Here is an 18,173-nt window from a genome sequence, read left to right on the forward strand (position 1 = left end):
CGGCAGCTCCGGCCTCGCCGTGTCCGTCCCCCCCCCCCCCCCCCCCCGCGCCAGCAGCCCCCAGCGCTCCCGGCCCCGCGCCCAAGGGCAGAGCCCGGTTGCAGGCCGGGGCTGGCCCTTGGCCCTCGGAGGGGTGGGGGCGGCCTTCCACTGCCACCGGCTCCCTGCGTCCCGAGCCTGTGGGTGCCCAACACGCCGGATTCCCCCTCACGGAACCCCGGAGCTCGGCCTGATCCTGCGTGGGTAGCACCCCATCCATCCGGCCCACCACCGCAACCACCCACAGCGGATGGAAACAGCTGTACAGTTACAGGGACTGCAACACGAGGAACCCACAAGCTTGACCCATCCTTCAGAGCAGTTAACCAAAGGTTAACCTGGTGACAGCACCGTCCTTGGCTTTTAGAACCCGCTTGCTCCTTTCCAAGCGGACACCCTCTGTCGACACTGCCTCAGACCAGGCAGATGAGTCTCAGGCTGGTGACCAGACTTTGGCAGGAAGTGAATGGCTAAGAGGGTTCCAGTTGCCCAGAAGTTCAGTCAAGCAGCTCTGGCCAGAGAAGTCCTAGGGCTCCAGCCGCCTTCTGATCTCATCAACAAGCTTTTCCCTTGGGATATCAACCTACAAAGCAAATGGAGAGGAGGAGGTAGCAACACCGGAACCCCGAGCATAGCATGGTTTGAGCTGGTCCTAAGGACTGCTTTGGTAGAGCAGTCACCTGACAGATCTGTGCTACGGCTCCCCAAAGGAACAACGTCACTGAGGGAAAACCCAGAGCCTTTCAGTAATCTCTAGATTTTGGGAACACCTTTGAAACCCAGTGTAAAAAGGCATTTTCACCTCCTCTCTTGTTGCGACATCGCGCAGCTTGACGACTCCATCTGTCAGCTCTTGCTCTCCTACAATGGCAGCAAGGGGGATCCCCGTGTCCTCGCAATACTGCAGCTGCTTCAGCAGTTTAGGATCCTTCTTGTACAGCATCTCTGCCTAGGAGGGAGTGGAAAAGGTGAATCATTAACACAAAATTTGCAGACTCTTGGAGCAAAACAGCCAGCACCAAAACCCCACAGAAAACTCTGCCTCACTATTTCTGCCTTTAGTGCTCTCGGCTGTTCTCCTTCCCTGCCTGCTAGATCTCAGGCAGGCCCAAATCTTGAAGAGACACACAAGTAGCGGAGTTGGTCTTGCTGCGATACAGCTCCCTCCAGGCTCTTCCTCCCTCACCTGTACCTCTGCCAAGCCCAAGTCCTTACTTTACCTTGATCCCTGCATCCCACAGCTCAGAGATGAGCTTCAGTCTCGCAGCGAGTAGGTGTTTGTGAGGTGTCGCCACCAGCACTTGCGTCTCAGTCGTTCGAACTTTCTCCCCAGAGGCCTGCAGGGACAGACACGCTCATGGGAAGGACTGGCTCTGAGGCAACGCTGCTCTCAGCTGCCCACACCTGCATCCCAATGGGCTGCAGAAAAGGGCTCTGTCTTCTGTGCACAGACATTCAGGCATGAGAAGAGCCACCCTCTCCTCCAAAATTCTCTCCCCTCAAAGACTGCGGAGCTGTAGAGCTCTAATAAATGGTAGGTGGCTTCCCAGAGCCCTCCCCCACGCGCTGCCTGCAGCACCTACCTCCACTCTCTGCTCTAGGATGGAGAAGATCCTCTCGATCCCGATGCTGACCCCCACGCAGGGCACCTTCCGTCCCTTGGGATCAAACATCCCCACCAGCCCGTCGTAGCGACCGCCGCCAGCCACGCTCCCAACGCTGACCGGCTCCTCCGCGTGGTCCTTCTCCTGCTGCAGCAGGACGGCCTCGAAGATCACCCCCGTGTAATAGTCCAGGCCCCGCGCCAGGCTCAGGTCAAAAGAGATCTGGGGGACACGAGGGGAGCCCCGTCACCGGGCGCGCTCGGGGGGGCCCGGGCTGCCCGGCCACGCGGCAGCGCCCCCTCCCGCCCCCGCCCCTCCTCACCTGCCCGGTGATGCCAAACAGGGTCAGGTACTCGAACAGCAGCTTCATGTCCCCCAGCCCCTCCCTGGCCGCCTTGTTCTGGGACAGCTCTGGCTCCTGCAGAAGCCGCTCGATCAGGTCCAGGCCACCTGCGGGAACCAGCCCTGCCTCAGCTCCGCCAGCGCAGCCGCCCCCGCCGCCGCGGGCCCGGCCGGCGCGGCCCGGCAGAGCGAGGCCAAGGGCTCGGCCCCGCCGCGCTCACCGTGCAGCTGGACGTAGGCCCCGATGCGATCCGCAGCCTCGGGGGAGAGCCCCTTCTCTCCTACCATCTCGCTCCTCACTTCTTCCCACGGCACCTGCGAGGGGACAGAAGAACACCAGCTGTCGCTGCAGGACGGTCTCTCCACTGGCCCACGTACGCACACCGCGTGCGGGAGGACAGCGGGCAGCAACCCCGCTGACGCTCTGCATCTCTCTCACAGGAATTGCTCGCAGAAACCGCTGGGAACACCAGTCTTCATTCTTAACCACACCCATAAGCTCCCCGGAGCCTTTGCAAACACCAACAGCTGCGCCGCTGTGAACCTCTTGATGATGAGAACAGCCACAACGCTGCCCGGCCCAAGACATCCACCCCCCGCGCCCAGGAGCCATCCCCCCTGCCCCGAGCACAACGCCCACCTTGTCCAGCTTGTCCACGGCAGAGCACACCGTCACGAACTTGCTCTCCGGGATGCCGCAGACGGCAAACACACCATTCAAAATCCGCCGGTCGTTGACCTGGGGGCGGAGAGGCAGACTGGGCTCGCAGGGGATCCCCAGAGGGGCCGGGAGCTGCAGCTGCCGGCGCTTCCTTGTGCCTTATCCCCAGCACCTCGCTCCCACGGGAAGGCAAGGCGCAGAGGCAGGAAAACCGCTCAGCTTTGATCTCACCTTAATGAGAAAGTCCCCGAGCCGCAGGTCACTCAGGATCTCGTGCACGATCTTCAGGCACTCGGCATCGGGAATCATCGGGTCGAACCGCCCGGCGATGTCAAAGTCCTGGGGGCAGAAGCCGCGTCGGAGGCTCCCGGCACAGCTCGAGGTGCTTCAGCTCCGCAAGACACCGCGCCGCCCCGCAGCGGCGGGAGGCAACCCAGTACAAACCCACCCGCCCCCCCTGCCCCGAGCAGCCGCTGCCCCTCGTGCGACAGCCCCCGCAGCACTCACGCACTGGTAGAACTCCCGGTAGCGGCCCCTGGTCGTGGCCGGGTTGTCCCGCCTGTAGACCTTGGCGACGTGGTAGCGCTTCATGGTGGTGATCTTGTTCATGGCCAAGTAGCGAGCGAAGGGCACCTGGGGGCTGACGAGTTAAGGGCAGGAACGTGGAGACCCCCCCGAGCTGCAGGAAGCTGAACCCCGGGCGCCCCCATCCCCCCTTTTGCTTTGCCAGCGGCTTCCCGGTCGCTCGGGAGATCAGCCCAGGGTGACGGCGGGTACGGTGAGCCACGCGGAGCTCCTCCAACCCCGGGACAACTCCCTCTCCTTCCCAAGCGCAGTACATCAACACCCCCAAACACAGACGTTCGCCAGGTCACTTCACCCTCTTATGGTGGGATCAGACGTTAGAGAGGCGAGATTTTGGTGAGACATGGAGGTGGAGCAGGCCCGGGATGGAATCCTGCTTTGTACCTGCAGCACAGCCTGCTGCTCTCTCCCAACAACTCCCGGGGCACTGGAAAAGAGGGATGGACAGGACAGGACCGCACAGAGGTGAGGACTGTAACTGGGAGGGGGTGAAACCAGTACAGTGGAGCATACTGGTGCGCGTCCACAGCCCGCGGAAGAAAGGGGCGCTTTGCTGCGGATCCCGGACTGGCTGTGGGGCGGTTTGAGGTGGGGTAACGCTGACGACAGCCGGACCAGCTGGGGTCTCCGCTGCTGGGCAGGAAGGGGGTTTCCATCACCCCGCTGGGACCCGCGGGCAGGGCAGAGCAAGGGTGACCCGAGAGGGCAGAGGCGGCAGTGACCGCGGTGTGCCACCGCCGCCTCGGCGGCAGCCGCAGGATACGGTCAGGTCGTAGCGCAGGGCCAGCAGCTCCCCGCCCTGGTCCTGCAGCTCGTAGATGAGCTTCGCTTCCTCCCCGTACCGCCCCGTCAGCGTCTCCTGGGGAGAGGCAGCGGGCTGGCAGGGTGGCGCTGGGGCGGGGGGACAGAGCTCACAGCCCACCCCCACCTCCACCTCCCCCCAGCCCCAAAAGTCGAGCACAGTGTGTGTGGGGGGGGGGCATGACACACATCCCCCCTCCAGCCCCCTCTGACCTGGAGCAGAAGGGGGGTCCACATCCCCACCCCCACACACAACGGGGACCCAAGAGGGACTGTCACGGCTGCCCCCCCCCCCCCCGCCCCCAGCACGGGGGGGTCGCCCTGCCCCCTCAGCCCCGGGGAAAGGGGGTGCTCCCCAGCGCCGCAGGAGGAGGAGGGACCCCGCAACCCCCCGGGGGAGCAGAGAGCGATCCCACAGCACCGGTGGGGCTCACCCCCCGCACCAAGGAGGTTGGGGCGGGGGGCCCCGGCGCCGCCTCACCCGCAGCTCCAGCACGGGGGTGTCGATGGCGGCCGCCCCGTGCCGCTTGAAGCAGGCCACCACGGCGGCGAGGAGCCGGTCGCGGAGCACCACGTGGGCGGGGGGGTGGTCGCGGGTGCCCTGGCCCGGGACGGAGAGCGGCCGTCAGCGGCGGGGACGGGGGAACAACGCCCGGTAACCGCCGGCGCCGACCCCGCGCTCCCCGCCGTTACCTTGGGCGTCTTCAGAGCCGGGCCGCGCCCGCCGCCGGCAGAGCCCGCTGCCGCCCGCACCTGCCGGGACGGGAGGCCCCGGTCACCGAACGGCCCCGGCCAGGACCGGGAGAGACTCCCCCGGCCCCGCGGCGGCGGCCCAAGGCGGGGCCCTGCGGGCAGCAGGCGCCCGGCGGCGGCGGCGGCGAGCGGCCCCAGCCGCAGCATGCCCGGTCCCGGGGAGCCCGGAAGTGGCCGGGGCGCCACGTGACCGCCTGGCGGCGCTCTAGGCCAGAGCGACGGACACTCGTTGGTGCTCCGGCGGACTGCCTCGCTTTACGGCCGGGGCGGCACCGCGCGACGGTTTCCGTTCCCTTGTCGCCTTCACCCTCAACATGGCGTCGGGCAGCGGGGTAGGTGCTGGCGGCGGCGGGGCCGCACCCGCCGCGTTCTCTCGTGCCCGGTAGGCCCTGGGCTGTGCCGGGGGCCGGGCTGCGCCGGCCGAGGCCGCTCCGGGAGGGCGGGCGGCGGGAAGGGCCGCGCCGCGCTCGGGGCCTGCTGCCAGGCCGCGGGGTGAGGGACCCCCTCGGGTGGGGACGTGGCGGGGCCGGGGATGCCCGGGTGGGCGGGGAGGCCCCCTCCCTGCCGTTCACACCGCTGGTGTGGGGGCGGTGGGAGGTTCGGGGACCTCCTGAGAGGCCGCGATGCCTTCGGGGGTGGAAAGGAGGCGGATCCCACCCCGATCTGCCCTTCCTAGGGCCAGGCCTCCCCCGTGGGAGCCCCTCGTTCGGCCAAGCAGCGTGGGGAGAGCCCAACCTGCCCCAGCCCCCGAGATGGGGATGCCCACGCACCTTCAGCCCACCCCCCGGGGGGGGACCAGCCCATCCCAGGGGCCTCCTGGGGCTGGGCAATGAGGGGGTGGAGGCAGCTCCCTCCTTCCATTCCCTCTCGTCCTGCCCCGTTGCTTTTCGGCTCCCCTGGGCAGGGGGTGCCTGTTTCCCGGCTGGCTCTCACGCCGCCCTGCTGGAGTTGCCCCTCGCTGCCCTCTGCCCTGTGTGGGAAACCCGCCCTTTCCGTGACCTGGAGTCTCCAGCGGCTCCTGTGGGACTTGATTATTTTATTGGCATCGCTCAGTTTGTGTGGTGTGGCAGTGAGGTCTTTCTGCCTCTGTGGACCCACAGGGTTTGATGCGGGCAATGCCAAGACCAGATGAGTGAGGTGGATGCCATTGGTGTAACCCGGCTGGAGAGCCAGACCAGTTTAAACCCTTCCAGCAGCAGCTGCCAGCACCGCAGGGTCGGTGTTTTTCTGCTTTCTTGGCCAATCTTGCCTTCCCTTGAAGCCGCTCGCTGAGAAGCGAGCAGTGCTGGGAGAGGTCGAGAGCAGGAGGTCTGCCTGGGAGGGAGATGGGGCCTGTGGTTGGTTCTCGCCTGCTGCAGGTTGTGTTCCTGTTGGATCAAGCCGGACTTGAGGCTCCTGTGTTGTTTTATTCATTTGACTTGAGGCTTTGATGATGATATTGGGCCGGTCACTCAGTGCCCACCTCTCGAGGGAGCAGGAGGCTACGGGGCACTTCTGGGTTTTAATTGTTGTTACTTACTTGGGAGACGCGCTGTGTCACTCAAAGCAGTTCTGAGATGAAGATTTTAGGGCTTGCAGCCACCCCTGCCTCCACCAGACCAGTTAAGAGAAGTTCCTTTGCATAATGTCTCGCCAAGATCTCGTTAGGCAGTTGGGTTTAATTTCTTTCCCTGTGCCTGAACGAGGAAGATTGGGAAAGAGCTGCAAAAGGCTCTTTCCTTTTATTACAAGAGGAGAGTGAAGCAGCAAGTAAATCGCCCCTTCCCTGGGCCCCCACCAGCTATGATTTGTGATAATGCACTGGTAGGCAGGGGAGCCTCGGTTCTGGAAAATACCCCCAAACATTAATTTACACTCCATGATATTTTCTTTTCTTTTGCTCAGGGTGGTTAATAAAACCTGCTATGACATGCTTAAAGTGCTTAAGAAGCTCTGGGAATAAATGAGAATTTTTCTACGCCTCCCTAGGGCGTTTTCATTCCTATCAGTAGTTGTTCGTTCCATTTGAAGGGTTGCCAGAGGAGAAAACGCTAAATGACTGTGCTGCTGCTGTAGCTTCAAATGGGATTTATTTCCTCTGGATTGTGATTGGATTCTTGATTTGGCTGAACGGAGAAGGCGGAGGGGGGGGGGGGGGTGTCCTTCTTTCCCAGAGGTGTTTTAAAATACATCCAGCCTTTTTTTTTAATATGAAACCGAGAGCCTCTCGCTGCTGTGCCGAGTGCAGTGCAGCTTTGTAGAAATTTCTCAAGAAAACAGTGTCTGAGTTGCAAGCCATGGCCATTACTGAGTGCAGGGGCCTTGGCTGCACGGGGCAGACACTGGGAGGAGGCCGTGCTGGTTTGCTGAGAGTAGACTTGAACAGAAATGGGATCCTCGTCCGATCGCTTCTTTCCTCAGCGTTGGTGACTCGGTAAAAATTCCCCCTAGAAAGAATTTTGTATTCCTCAGTGCCAACTTCAGCTGAATTCAGCTTCTCTTCCTGCGGCTTCTCCCCTCGCGGCCCCAGCTCTGGGGAGCTGCCGAAGGGCCAGTCTGCCTCAGGGGCGTTTCTTCAGGCTCTGTATCGCTCATGTCGTGTTTCAGGGCTTCCTCCTTTGATAGTTGCAACCTGGGTTTAGCTGACGTCTGGAGGCAGCGTGTGTAACCTGCTGCTGACTGCGCCGGGTTCGTCAGGGGGCGCTTCCGAGGTCTCCGGTCAGCGGGTTTCGGTCCCGTTTGTGCCCGCTTTCCAGAGCGCAGGCCTGGGTGATCGTCGCAGGAGCTTGGAAGAGAAACTCGTTACTTTCCTCGGTGCTTTGAAACCCTTCTCGAAGCAGTAGGTCCGGGCGTGCTGAGCGTTGCTCTCTAAAGCTGCATCCCTGATTCCTAGAGATGAAAACAGAAGACATGGGGGGCTGTAACGTAGCGCCCCTAATTCACTGCTGTGGCCTCAGGCCGAGTGATCCCACCTCTGAGCCCGTCTCCCCTCAGAGCTGGTCAGACGGTGTAATGAATGTTCACGCCTTTGTTTCCTTCTCAGACGAAGAACTTGGACTTCCGCCGAAAGTGGGACAAAGATGAGTATGAGAAACTCGCAGAGAAGCGCCTCACAGAAGAGAGAGAAAAGAAAGATGGTGAGTAGCGTGCTGACGGCAGGCAAGCCTCGCTCCTCTGGCAGCAGTCACCCCGGCCCTCTGAGCGTGAGAGGGAGACAGCAGCTAGAAGGGAAATCCCGGAGGGAAATAGCGGCAATTCAAGGCCGGTGTGCTCCAGTCCTTTATCCCGTGCTTGCCACTGCATATATTTGTTTGGCAAAAGTAATTACTGAGACCCTTTGCCTCTGTCTGCCTGTCCTTTGGGGAGGGAGAGGAACACTCAGCTGCTGGAAACAAGGAGATCTCGGAGTATGACCCACGTCAGAGCTGGAGATACTTTCCTGGTTCTAACAAGAACCAGGAAATAGTGGGGAGGACATGATGTGTCCTTTACTGATTTTAAAAAAAGGTGCAATTTCAAGTATTCCCAGGTTCCCAGCAGGCCCCTCTTTTCGTCCAGGGCAACGTGAAATCCAGCATGTCGAGCTTGACCTTTTCTGAGAAACCGTTTGGGTTTTTGCGTTCGTTCCAGGCAAACCGGCTCAGCCCGTCAAAAGGGAGCTTCTGCGGCACCGAGACTACAAGGTGGACCTGGAATCGAAGCTGGGGAAAACCATCGTCATCACCAAAACTACCCCTCAGTCGGAGATGGGAGGGTAGGTCCTGGGCTTTGTGGTGGGGTCTGAGTTGTGCTGGTGAGAGCAGGGGCTGCGACGCAGCGGCAGGAACCTTGCGGTGCCGCGGGCGGAGGTTTCCCCCGCGCTTTGAGCCTGGGGCTGCGTTGTGGTACCCCCAAACGGGGGCTTCTGGGGTAGCGTACGGAAGAGAGGTGGCAGAGTGAGCCCCTTCCGGTGTTACGGCTTGATACCAGCGTTGCTTTGCCCCCCTGCGGAAACAGCGGGGGCAGATCTCTGCTCAGCCAGGAGGCCGCTGTGCCGTCAGACCCGCTCTGCTGTCGATTGGAGTCTCTGGTTTGGGTCGGAGCACGCTGGGAGCGGGAGAAACGGGCAAATGCCTGTCCTTAGGAATGGTGTTTGGGCGCTGTTTGTGTGGATCGTGTTGGGCTGAAGGCTGAAGGGACCCTCAGCTCATACTAAGCCATCCAGGGTTTGGAAAGAGTCCGGTAGGTTCGTGCCATCCTAAGGGCAAGCCCCTGAGGGTCTCGCCGTCCTGGTGCCAGCGGGATGCGCGGCCCTGAACGGCATCGGGGGGGGGGGGGGGGCAGCACAGGCCCCGGCTGGGTTTTTGCAGCAGCTCCCAAGAGGGGCAGCAGGCCCTGCCGCCCCCCACGGGGGGTTGCTGCTGCGGGGCGGTAGGGGGGGAGGAACCTCGCCGCCAGGGGAGAGCCCTGAGCAGGCTGCCGTTGGGAAACGCGGGTGCGGGGCCAGCCCCGCCCCGGGGGAGGGCAGCCCAGCCTGCGGTGTCACAGCCTGCAGTGTCACAGCCCGCTGTCACAGCCCGTCCCACCCTCTGGTTGGCACTGGAAGGGGAAGATGCTGTGGGTGACGTGTGAGAGGTCAGCTCGTCGTTGGGTTCCTGTCATCGGTCAGAGTGGCGTCACCATAAGGGGTGGGACCTCCAGCGTTAACGCGGGCAGCTCTGCCAGTCCGGGCTGTGCCCTTGGGCTTTTCTTTTCCCTGGGGCATTCTGTCAGGGAAGGAGGCTCCCTCTTCCCTGGGGAAGGGACCTGTATCCCGTGTGACACGCAGGTTTCGCATTGTGGATTATCTCAGAGAGTTGTTCTGTGAGATGAGGTTTGTCTCGTGCTTTGGAGTTAATCTTTTCTCTCCCTCCTGCCAGATATTACTGTAACGTGTGTGACTGCGTGGTGAAAGACTCCATTAACTTCTTGGATCACATCAATGGCAAGAAACGTAAGGAGAACTTTTCTGTCTTGTTGCAGGGCTGGTTGAGTGGGAGGGCTGCTGCAGCACTCCGGGCTGTTCCCTTCGTGCATCACCAGTGTCCGGGGACTGACCCAGGGATCAACGTGTGCTTTGGAGATGAGGGTGGAGGCAGTGTTCTCTTGTGAGAGCTGTGAGGGCGCTGCCTTTATCTCCTGGCACCTTCCGGGGTGCTGGACCATTTTCATGGAATAAGCCCAGAAGAAACAGTAATGGGTTTACTGTGGTTAGGGGAATGTATCTTCCCCACTCAGAGTGTCCGCACTGTGGGAAGCCCAGGGTCAGCACATCCCGATGTCTCCTGAAAGCTGGGAGAGAGGCTTTTTTACAGCTGAAACTTTAAAGATATTCGTGGATCAGTAAAAGGTATGGGACTAGCCCGTTTTTGGATCAGGAGCTTCTCTTTGTAGAAGTTGAGTATGAAGCTCAAAACTAGCTGGTCTCTGAGCTCCAGGGTGGAGGCTGTGGATTGCTGAGGATGCGTGGAGACAGGAGTGGGGCAGTTTGACCCTGCAGGGGAGTCCAGCGGTGTGGTGGTGTTACTGTCCTCTACCCATCTCTGGTTCTTCTCTCCGTTGCTGTAATGGTGCAGTTAGCTTAGACCAAGGTAGAGGCATGGGGAAAAAATCAGCAGTTTAGTGGGTCTGTTCCTGTGCTGCGTTGAACTTGAAGAAGAGGGCTGTGCCCTCGTTGGACTGGCTCTGATTTCACGGCTGTGGGCATCGCTTCTCCTTGGCGTGTTCAGAGAGCGGGGAAAGCGGAGAAAGCAAAGGAGCAGCAGGACCCACTGACACACTCTTGCCGTGCTGTTCCACTCCTGAGGATGGTTTTGGCTCCCTGTGGAAATCAGAAACGGCTCCGTGACAAAAAGGCGGTGATGTATGTGACCCAGACCGGCACGCCTGGCTGCTGGAACCTTTGAGAAGTGGCGGGGCAGGGGCAGAAGAGGACCCGAGGGCCCGCTTTCTGTAGTGAGGAAAAGAAAACCCAAGGTGTTAAAGCCCCGTGCTTTTATGTGAGTGGGAGGAGGATGCTCAAGCGCCCTGTTGGGCGCGTTGGGAGGTTGGCAGTGAGTCCGGATGAGAGCAGCTGGAATCAAAAACCCTGGCCTGACTGTGCGTGGGCCTGTGGTGAAGGCTCGAGCTGGGGTTGGGAAGTGGCTGGTGCCCAGCTCTTTGGTACGATACGATTTACAGAGTAAGTTTGGGAGCTTTTGATCCAGTGCCTCGGTCTGGCTGAAACCTGCTGGTTCTGGGCAGCCCTTTGACTCGTTCCTGGTGCCTAGTTTGAGCTTCCGAGTGCTGCTGCATCCCTGGGACAAACCTGTGCCCGGCTGCTGGGGTCAACAGGCTGGGGGGATCCACCAGGCAGTGTGGGCTGGAGACGTTGCGGGGGTGGCCCCTTCAACCTGGGCTTACTCACGAGCAGAAACCTGGCAATCTGCTCTGAAGAGCCACTGAACCAGCGGCCTGGCTTGGTGTGTCGTGTCTCTGCTTTGGCTAGAAATGTCCCGTGTGAGCAGGAGCTCCTGCTGAGAGCCACGGATACCTCGCTTAGCTCCTCCCCCAGCTGAGAGATGCCAGCCTGCCAGTTTTGTTCTGGCCCGTTTTTCAACACCACAACTTTTTTTTCCCACTGGTCCAAGATTAAATCTCCTGAAGCGTCAGAACACCAGCGTGATGGGGAGCATCCTCACAGGGAACCTTAAAAGAATACACTGCATCCTCCTTCTTGTTACAAGTAATGTACAGATCATTGTAGTCACTGCCTGGTTTAGGTTATGGTGTCCCCCTAGAGCCCATCCCCTCTGACTTAATAATCACAGAACGGTTTGGGTTGGAAGGGACCTTAAAGACCATCCAGTCCAACCCCCTGCCACGGGCAGGGACACCTCCCACCAGACCAGGTTGCTCCCAGTCCCATCCAGCCTGGCCTTGAGCCCTGCCAGGGAGGGGGCAGCCACAGCTGCTCTGGGCAGCCTGTGCCAGGGCCTCACCGCCCTCACAGGGAAGAATTTCTTCCCAATATCTAACCTGAATCTCCCTTCTTCCATCTGGAACCGTCACCCCTCGTCCCATCACCACCCTCCCTGATGAACAGTCCCTCCCTACCTTCCCTGCATCCCCCTTTCAGCACCGAAGGCCGCTCCAGGGTCTCCCCGGAGCCTTCTCTTCTCCGGGCTGAACACCCCCAACTCTCAGCCTGTCCTCACAGGGGAGCTGCTCCAGCCCCTGAGCTGGACTCCAGAGCTGGACGCAGTACTCCAGGTGGGGTCTCACGAGGGCAGAGTGGAGGGGCAGAATCACCTCCCTCGACCTGCTGGCCACACTTCTCTTGATGCAGCCCAGGATACAGTTGGCTTTTTGGGCTGCAAGCGCACCCTGTTGGCTCAGGTTCATCCTGTCACCCACCAGCACCCCCAAGTCCTTCTCCCCAGGACTGCTCTCAATCCACTCATCGCCCAGCCTGTAACTCTGCTTGGGATTGTCTCGACCCAGGGGCAGGACCTTGCACTTGGCCTTGTTAAACTTCATGAGGTTGGCCTGGGCCCACCTCTCCAGCCTGTCCAGGTCCCTCTGGATGGCATCCCTTCCCTCCAGCACCCTGACCTCACCACCCAACTTGGTGTCGTCAGCAAACTGGCTGAGGGCGCCCTCGCTCCCACTGTCCATGTCACCGACAAAGATGTTAAACATTGCCAGTCCCAGCACCGATCCCTGGGGAATGCCAAAAAATCCCAACCTGCATAGGAGCGTGGGACCAGACGAGGACAGGAGGCGCCTGCCCCTCGGCGGGAGGAGGCCCTGCTGCAGCTCTGCACAGGGGTACCTGCCGTGCCGGGCTCTGCTGCGCAGGGACACGGGGAGCGCTGCTCCCAGTGCCTCCAGTGGTGGGCGGCCTGCGGGTGGGCTTGGAGCACGGAGCTTGGAGGGTGTGTGGCCTGGCCCGGGAAGCGGCCCTGGGGGGGGGACGGATGACAGGCAGGCGGAGGCTGCTGTGCTGAGGGGTTCAAGCTGGGATCGGGGACGGGGACTGTGTGCAGCCCGTCAGGCTGCGGGCATGGCTGGACACGGCTGGTGCTGCTCCTGTCTTCTAGACCAGAGAAATCTGGGCATGTCCATGCGGGTGGAGCGCTCCACGCTGGACCAGGTGAAGAAGCGCTTTGAGGTGAACAAGAAGAAGATGGAGGAGAAGCAGAAGGACTATGACTTTGAGGAGAGGATGAAGGAACTCCGCGAGGAGGTGAGTCTGGGCAACAGCTGGGGAAGCAGAGCCCCCTCCCAACACGTTTTGTGAGGAAATCGGCGCTGGTTCCTAATCTTGTTCCTCAGAAGCCTAGGGCTTCTCGTCTGCTGCTAGGAGTGGGGTTTGTTTCCTTGTTTGCTTTTTGAATAGGTTTCTGCTGCTGTCCTTGGAAGCCCTTTTCCCCTCTGTCTGTGTGAGGATAACTTTTGATGCTTCGTGTTTCCGCTGAGAGCAGCACAAGCCTGACAGCACACGCATTTTTTGTCTCACGTTAGTTGTGTTTGAACTTGCGTGCTCTGATAAGCAGATCTGTGTCTTTTTTCCTTATCTTCCGTGGTTCCCAGGATTGCTGGGATCCTCTTCCACATGGGACATTGCTTCCGTGTGGCCTCCCTGAGCGTGGAAGGGCTTTGTGAGTGGTGTGCTGTGGCGTGAGAGGTGTGTGGAGGCAGTGAGAGACAGCAGGTTCCTCCCAAACCTGGGCTTGGGTATCAGCTCCCTGACAGGAAGATCAAGTTTGTTTGAAAACCTGACAAAGTTCTGACGGCTGAGGAGCGCGTAGGGCTGCTTCTCCTCCGCCAGCCGTCGCGTTAACGATGAAACATTAAAAATTGCTGCCCGCTTGAGCCTCCCCGCCCCAGCCCTGAGCTTTGCTTCACCACAGGGGTGCCCTGCCGGGTGCCCCCAGAGCAGCCCTCTGCTCTGCTCTCGAGCAGGCTTGGGTGCTGCTGCACCCCGCCTGTTTGGGGGAGGTAGGAGAGAGGTGCCCCAGCAGCGGGGGGAGGGCTGTGGGTTGGAGACCTCCTGCCAGTCAACGTGTGGCAACGAAGAGCTCGGCAGCAGCTCTCGGTGTAGCTTTCTGCAGGGCAGAGCTGTCTCCAGTCGCCGTGGCGGTGGGAGTGGCGGGGCAGTTGCTAAGTCGGGAGCCGAAGCCATCCATGCTCCCGCGTCGCCCGGTACGAGCCCGGCGCTGTTCCAGGGCTTGTGATCCTGGCGGAGCGAACCGCTTTGATGAGAGCAGCGCAAACTCTTTGATGCCAAACCGCCCCCCCCCCCCCCCCAAGCGGCTCAAAGCTTCCGCGGCGGTTCCAGCGAGCAGCTGTCGCTCTGCCGGGCTGAAAGCCGACGGGCAGCGACGTTCCGCGTCGCGGCCGCTGGAAGGGGCGTTGTGTGAGGGGGAGGCCTCCTGCTTTCAACCAGCTCCTTCGGCCTCGGCGTTGATCCCGATGGGAATTGTGACGTTTGTTCCGCGACACTTCTCGTTGGCTACGTCTTGTGCGGGGGACTCTGCTCGTGGGGTGGTCTGGAGACAGTGGGAAACCTCCTCCTCAGAGGCTGCAGGCCAGGACTTCTGCTGGCCGTTCTGTCCCTCAGACACAACTTGGGTGCTGCTGGGTTAGCGCTGCAGTGCCCGCTCTCCCAAAAGCTTGCTCAGCTCGGGGCGTTCAGATCATTTTGCCGTTTTGTCCCTTGCTGCAGGAGGAGAAGGCCAAAGCCTACAAGAAGGAGAAGCAAAGAGAGAAGAAAAGGCGAGCGGAGGAAGATTTGACATTCGAAGAGGATGATGAAATGGCGGCTGTGATGGGTTTCTCTGGTTTCGGCTCAACCAAAAAGAATCACTGAGCAGCTCTGGACTCTCCTCTTTCTTGAAACAGATTGTTTTTACCCAGGGGACTCTGGATAACTCTTAAAAGACTTGATTGAGGACTTGTATGTAAATCTCCCAGTAGAAGTTGGCTGGAGGAGTCGAAAAGCGATTCCGTGCTCTACGTGTGCTGCAGAAGAAGCTCCGCCTGTCATTAGCTTCCCGTCTCCTTCCGCGTCCTAGATCTGGCTGCTCGTCGCTGCTCTGTGGCCTCGTGTGTGCAGGGAGGTGTTCTGCCGGGTACAGCTTTGTGTCACTCGAGCGCAGCAGCTCTGTGCAGGCAGCCGGGTTCAGCGTTCCTCTCGCTGTCACCGGGCAGCGCGGTGCCGGGCCCCGGTGGTTCTCCTTGTCACCCGGGCCGAGGGATTCCGGGTCCTTTTGGATCCTGTAACTGAAGGGAACGAGCTGCAGCGAGCGGGGTGGAGCAGAACGACCTGCCTCTGTACGGCTTGTGCTGAGCAGAGCTGGGGGCTGCATGGAGTCTGGGTCGCCGAAACTTTCCTCTGTGTTTTCTCTGCCGGGGACACTTCCCTGCTTTCTTGGTGTTTTCTCCCGTAACGTTGGTCTCTTTAAGGCAGGGGAGAAGTTCCTCCCCACAGCTGAGCTAGGATAGAGCGAATGAAAGGAAGGTGTGTGCAATTTGCCAGAAATAAATGGATCGTTTTAATGAGTCCTGTGGTGGGAGTTTGATTCCTTCTTTGTTTTGAGAGCTTCTGCTTCCCACCGGCAAGAGCTGCCGGAACCTCCCGAGCTGCGCAGAGCTGGTGGCGGCCGCCTGGGCACCTCGACAGAGGCAAAGGCAAGGCTTGTGCCCCCCGCCTCTCCCTTGGCTCAGCCGCCCTGCGCAGGCGGTTACCGTCGTTCTTGGCTTTTCGCAGTCATTCTGGAGATGGGGGGAAGAACGGGGGGAAGGGAAGGGGAAAGGGAGGACAGGACTGGGGCCCCACATTTCCATCGGGCAACCCAAAAGCAGGCTGGGCTGCCTTCCAGAATTTACCAGCCTTAGTATATCAAGGGTCACTTTTTTCCTGACTGCTGGCTATCGGAGTGTTTCCACCTCTGCCCTCCCCTAAATCCACCTCATTTCTGCTTTTATTTACCTCGGTCAGACCTTGTGTGACTCATGTGCCTCTGCAGTTAGGGTTGGTATTTTGCGTGGCTGCGTTTCCATAGCTCTGTCTCACTCTCCTCTCTTTTTATGTCTATTGATGAAATCCTTGCTCTTGCCCTTCTCTGTACTCGTATGAAATTTCCGACCCGAGGAAGGCTGCCGTGTGTTTAGCCTGCTCTTTCTAATACATCTAGAACAAATCCTGTAATGTTGTGCTGCTGTTTTAATTCCTTAATCTTAGACTGCTGACAGCTTCATTGCCTCAGGTCTTTCCGCTTCAATTCAGATTATAATCCCCGTTGAAGATGCTATTGAAATGATATATAGCCAGTCAGATACAACTGTCCTTGGAGGTTTGACCCTTTTAACTTGGCAATCCTTTGACTTCGGCGAACGCTCTCTGAGCACACGAGCTGGAAGGGCGACTTTCATTCCAGCCACGTCCCTGCCGCTGTTCAGACTGCAGCACGTGGCTCCGGCTGGATGGGGGAGAGGAGACGCTCGTGCCTTTGTGCCCTCCGGGGTGCAGAAGGGAAGCTGCTGTGGTTTTGTGTGCATTAAAAGTTCAGGACGTTTCAGAGAAGGTTTAGCAGCGGCCATTTTATCCCAGCCACCAGCTCTGCACACAGCCAGACCCTCGCCGCGGCCTGAGCTCGGTTTGTGCGGCCGGGGAAGGGGCAGAGGCTGCCCTGCCCGCTCCCCCTTCCCCAGCGGGTGCCCTTGGAGCCGGTGGCTGCTGTTCGGCTTTCCCCACGGAACGTCCCGCAGGTTCTTGGCCATCCCGGCGCACCCAAGGGGTGGGGGATGAAATGGGTGGCCCCCCAAAAGACCCTTCCCGGGGGGACGGCCGGGGTTCTGGGGCCTCCTGCCGCCGCTGCCCAGGCCCGACCCTGCTGCCCTTGTCCCTGGGCGAGGGGGAGGCGATCCCTCGGCGGCGCAGCGGAGCGGGAGAGGCCTTTCGGGAGCGAGATGCCTCGGCGGGGAGAAAAGCCCGTCGCCCCCAGGCTCCATCCCGAGGCCATCGGCGTCCTCTGGGCCGAAGCCCCAGCATCTCCGCGCCGCCGCCTGGGCCCAGAGCTGGGGCTGCTCTCGCCGGGGGAGCGCAGCTCTTTGTCTCGGCGGCTTGCTGGGAGCACTGGGGTGTGCGGCAGCAGATAGAAGCTCTCGCTGGATTCCCAGCAGCAGCGGGAGCTGCCTCTAGCCAAGGATGAAAAGCTGGTTTCATGGGAGGAAATAATATTTAGAGAAGAGGCAGATAATATTCCCTGCACCAGCCGCGTTAACCCCTTGCTCCCACCGCTGCTTAGTGCTGCTGGGGGGCGTTAACCCTTTGCTCGCTGCCCCAGCGCTGTAGCAGTGGTTCCCCGTGACTCTTCGTTAGCGCTCGCCATCTCCACACTGAGCTGTGAGGCTGCTGGTGCTGGATGTCCCCGGGGTGGAGGAGGAGGTCTGGGCTTGGGGTTTTAATGGGAGAGAGGGAGGCCCCAGCTCTGCTTCCCGCTTCCCCCCACCAGCAAACTGGGCCGGGGTGCTCTGTGCCTGCTGATTCTCCCTTCGCTCTTGCCAAAAGGGGACGCAGCTCTTCCACGCGTTAAAACTGGGATCTGATGGTGTAAGGGGGGGGGGGGGGGGCATTTCTCGTGGTTCCCACAGCCAGGCTGGAACATCCTGCCTGGTCTCGCTGCAGAAGTGTGGTGAGGTGCCTGGAGCCACTTGGTGCTTGTTCTTGGTGCCTGGGCAGAGAGTGCAAAGCTCTGCCCTGCCCACAGAGCGGTTCCCCGTGGCGTGTGGAGGACCCGGGGGAAGGCTCTCCTGGTTCAGCAGACCTACCTGCACCCTTTCTGTCCCAGCCAAGCTGGGGACCGTGCTCAGCCTGAGCCAGGCTGCTATGGCTCCATCCCATTAAATATGGATGGCAGTCTTTGGAGAAGTGCTCAGGCATCACGGCAGACCCTAGAGAAAACACAAATCTCTCTTGCCCCCACCGCTTCTCTCCCAGCCATCATTGTCTTCCCGAGTCTCATCCTGGGAAGGAGGGCTGAAGCCTCACGGAGGGGCTGAGCACCGCCACCCAGCTGCTTTTCCCCTTCGCTTCCTTCAGAGGAACCTGGGAGGCTGTTGGGCACCCCCTCAACCCTGCCCTCTCCTGCTGGCCCACCTTCCCCTCACTCTTCAGGTCTTGCTCAGGACTAGAGCAACAGCCGCTGGATCCAGCCCAGCATTCCCACCATCCCAGTAAAATGACTGGGATCAGGGACTTGGAGTGCTTCTGGAGAAGAAGGGGTCCCAGCCTGACCCCCTGCGTTACTCTGCCTTGGCCAGCTGAATCATTACCTGCTCCAGTGACTTTATTAGCAAAAAGGCCCAGCTTTGTAGTGATTTACACCAGTTTCGCATCCCGCCCT

At 60.4% G+C, this 18,173-nt stretch overlaps 2 protein-coding genes across 3 annotated transcripts; one reads left to right on the top strand and one right to left on the bottom strand.

The window, feature by feature from the left end:
• Positions 1-139: 139 nt before the first annotated feature.
• Positions 140-4,932, bottom strand: LOC104343845 (histidine--tRNA ligase, cytoplasmic-like). Of its 2 annotated transcripts, XM_086471264.1 has the most exons (12): positions 4,726-4,932; positions 4,514-4,633; positions 3,995-4,090; positions 3,154-3,279; positions 2,878-2,985; positions 2,626-2,724; positions 2,207-2,300; positions 1,966-2,093; positions 1,623-1,865; positions 1,260-1,376; positions 842-988; positions 140-622 (listed from the first exon to the last, which is right to left on the bottom strand). In XM_086471264.1, exons 1-12 carry the CDS (start codon positions 4,930-4,932, stop codon positions 566-568), a joined length of 1,542 nt encoding a protein of 513 aa, XP_086327390.1. In that variant the 3' UTR covers positions 140-565. The 2 variants fall into 2 exon arrangements, with proteins under 2 accessions (XP_086327390.1, XP_086327391.1); XM_086471265.1 differs by lacking the exons at positions 3,995-4,090; positions 4,514-4,633; positions 4,726-4,932 and having other exon boundaries at positions 3,158-3,854.
• Positions 4,933-5,031: 99 nt separating this feature from the next.
• On the top strand, positions 5,032-15,327 carry ZMAT2 (zinc finger matrin-type 2). The gene is made up of 6 exons (XM_086470811.1): positions 5,032-5,117; positions 7,808-7,901; positions 8,395-8,518; positions 9,663-9,736; positions 12,864-13,009; positions 14,492-15,327. The coding sequence occupies exons 1-6, from the start codon at positions 5,100-5,102 to the stop codon at positions 14,633-14,635; spliced, it is 600 nt and encodes a 199-aa protein (XP_086326937.1). The 5' UTR covers positions 5,032-5,099; the 3' UTR covers positions 14,636-15,327.
• Positions 15,328-18,173: the final 2,846 nt, after the last annotated feature.

Source organism: Leptosomus discolor, chromosome 10, assembly GCF_034619465.1.
Source record: "Leptosomus discolor isolate bLepDis1 chromosome 10, bLepDis1.hap2, whole genome shotgun sequence".
NCBI lineage: Eukaryota > Metazoa > Chordata > Aves > Leptosomiformes > Leptosomidae > Leptosomus > Leptosomus discolor.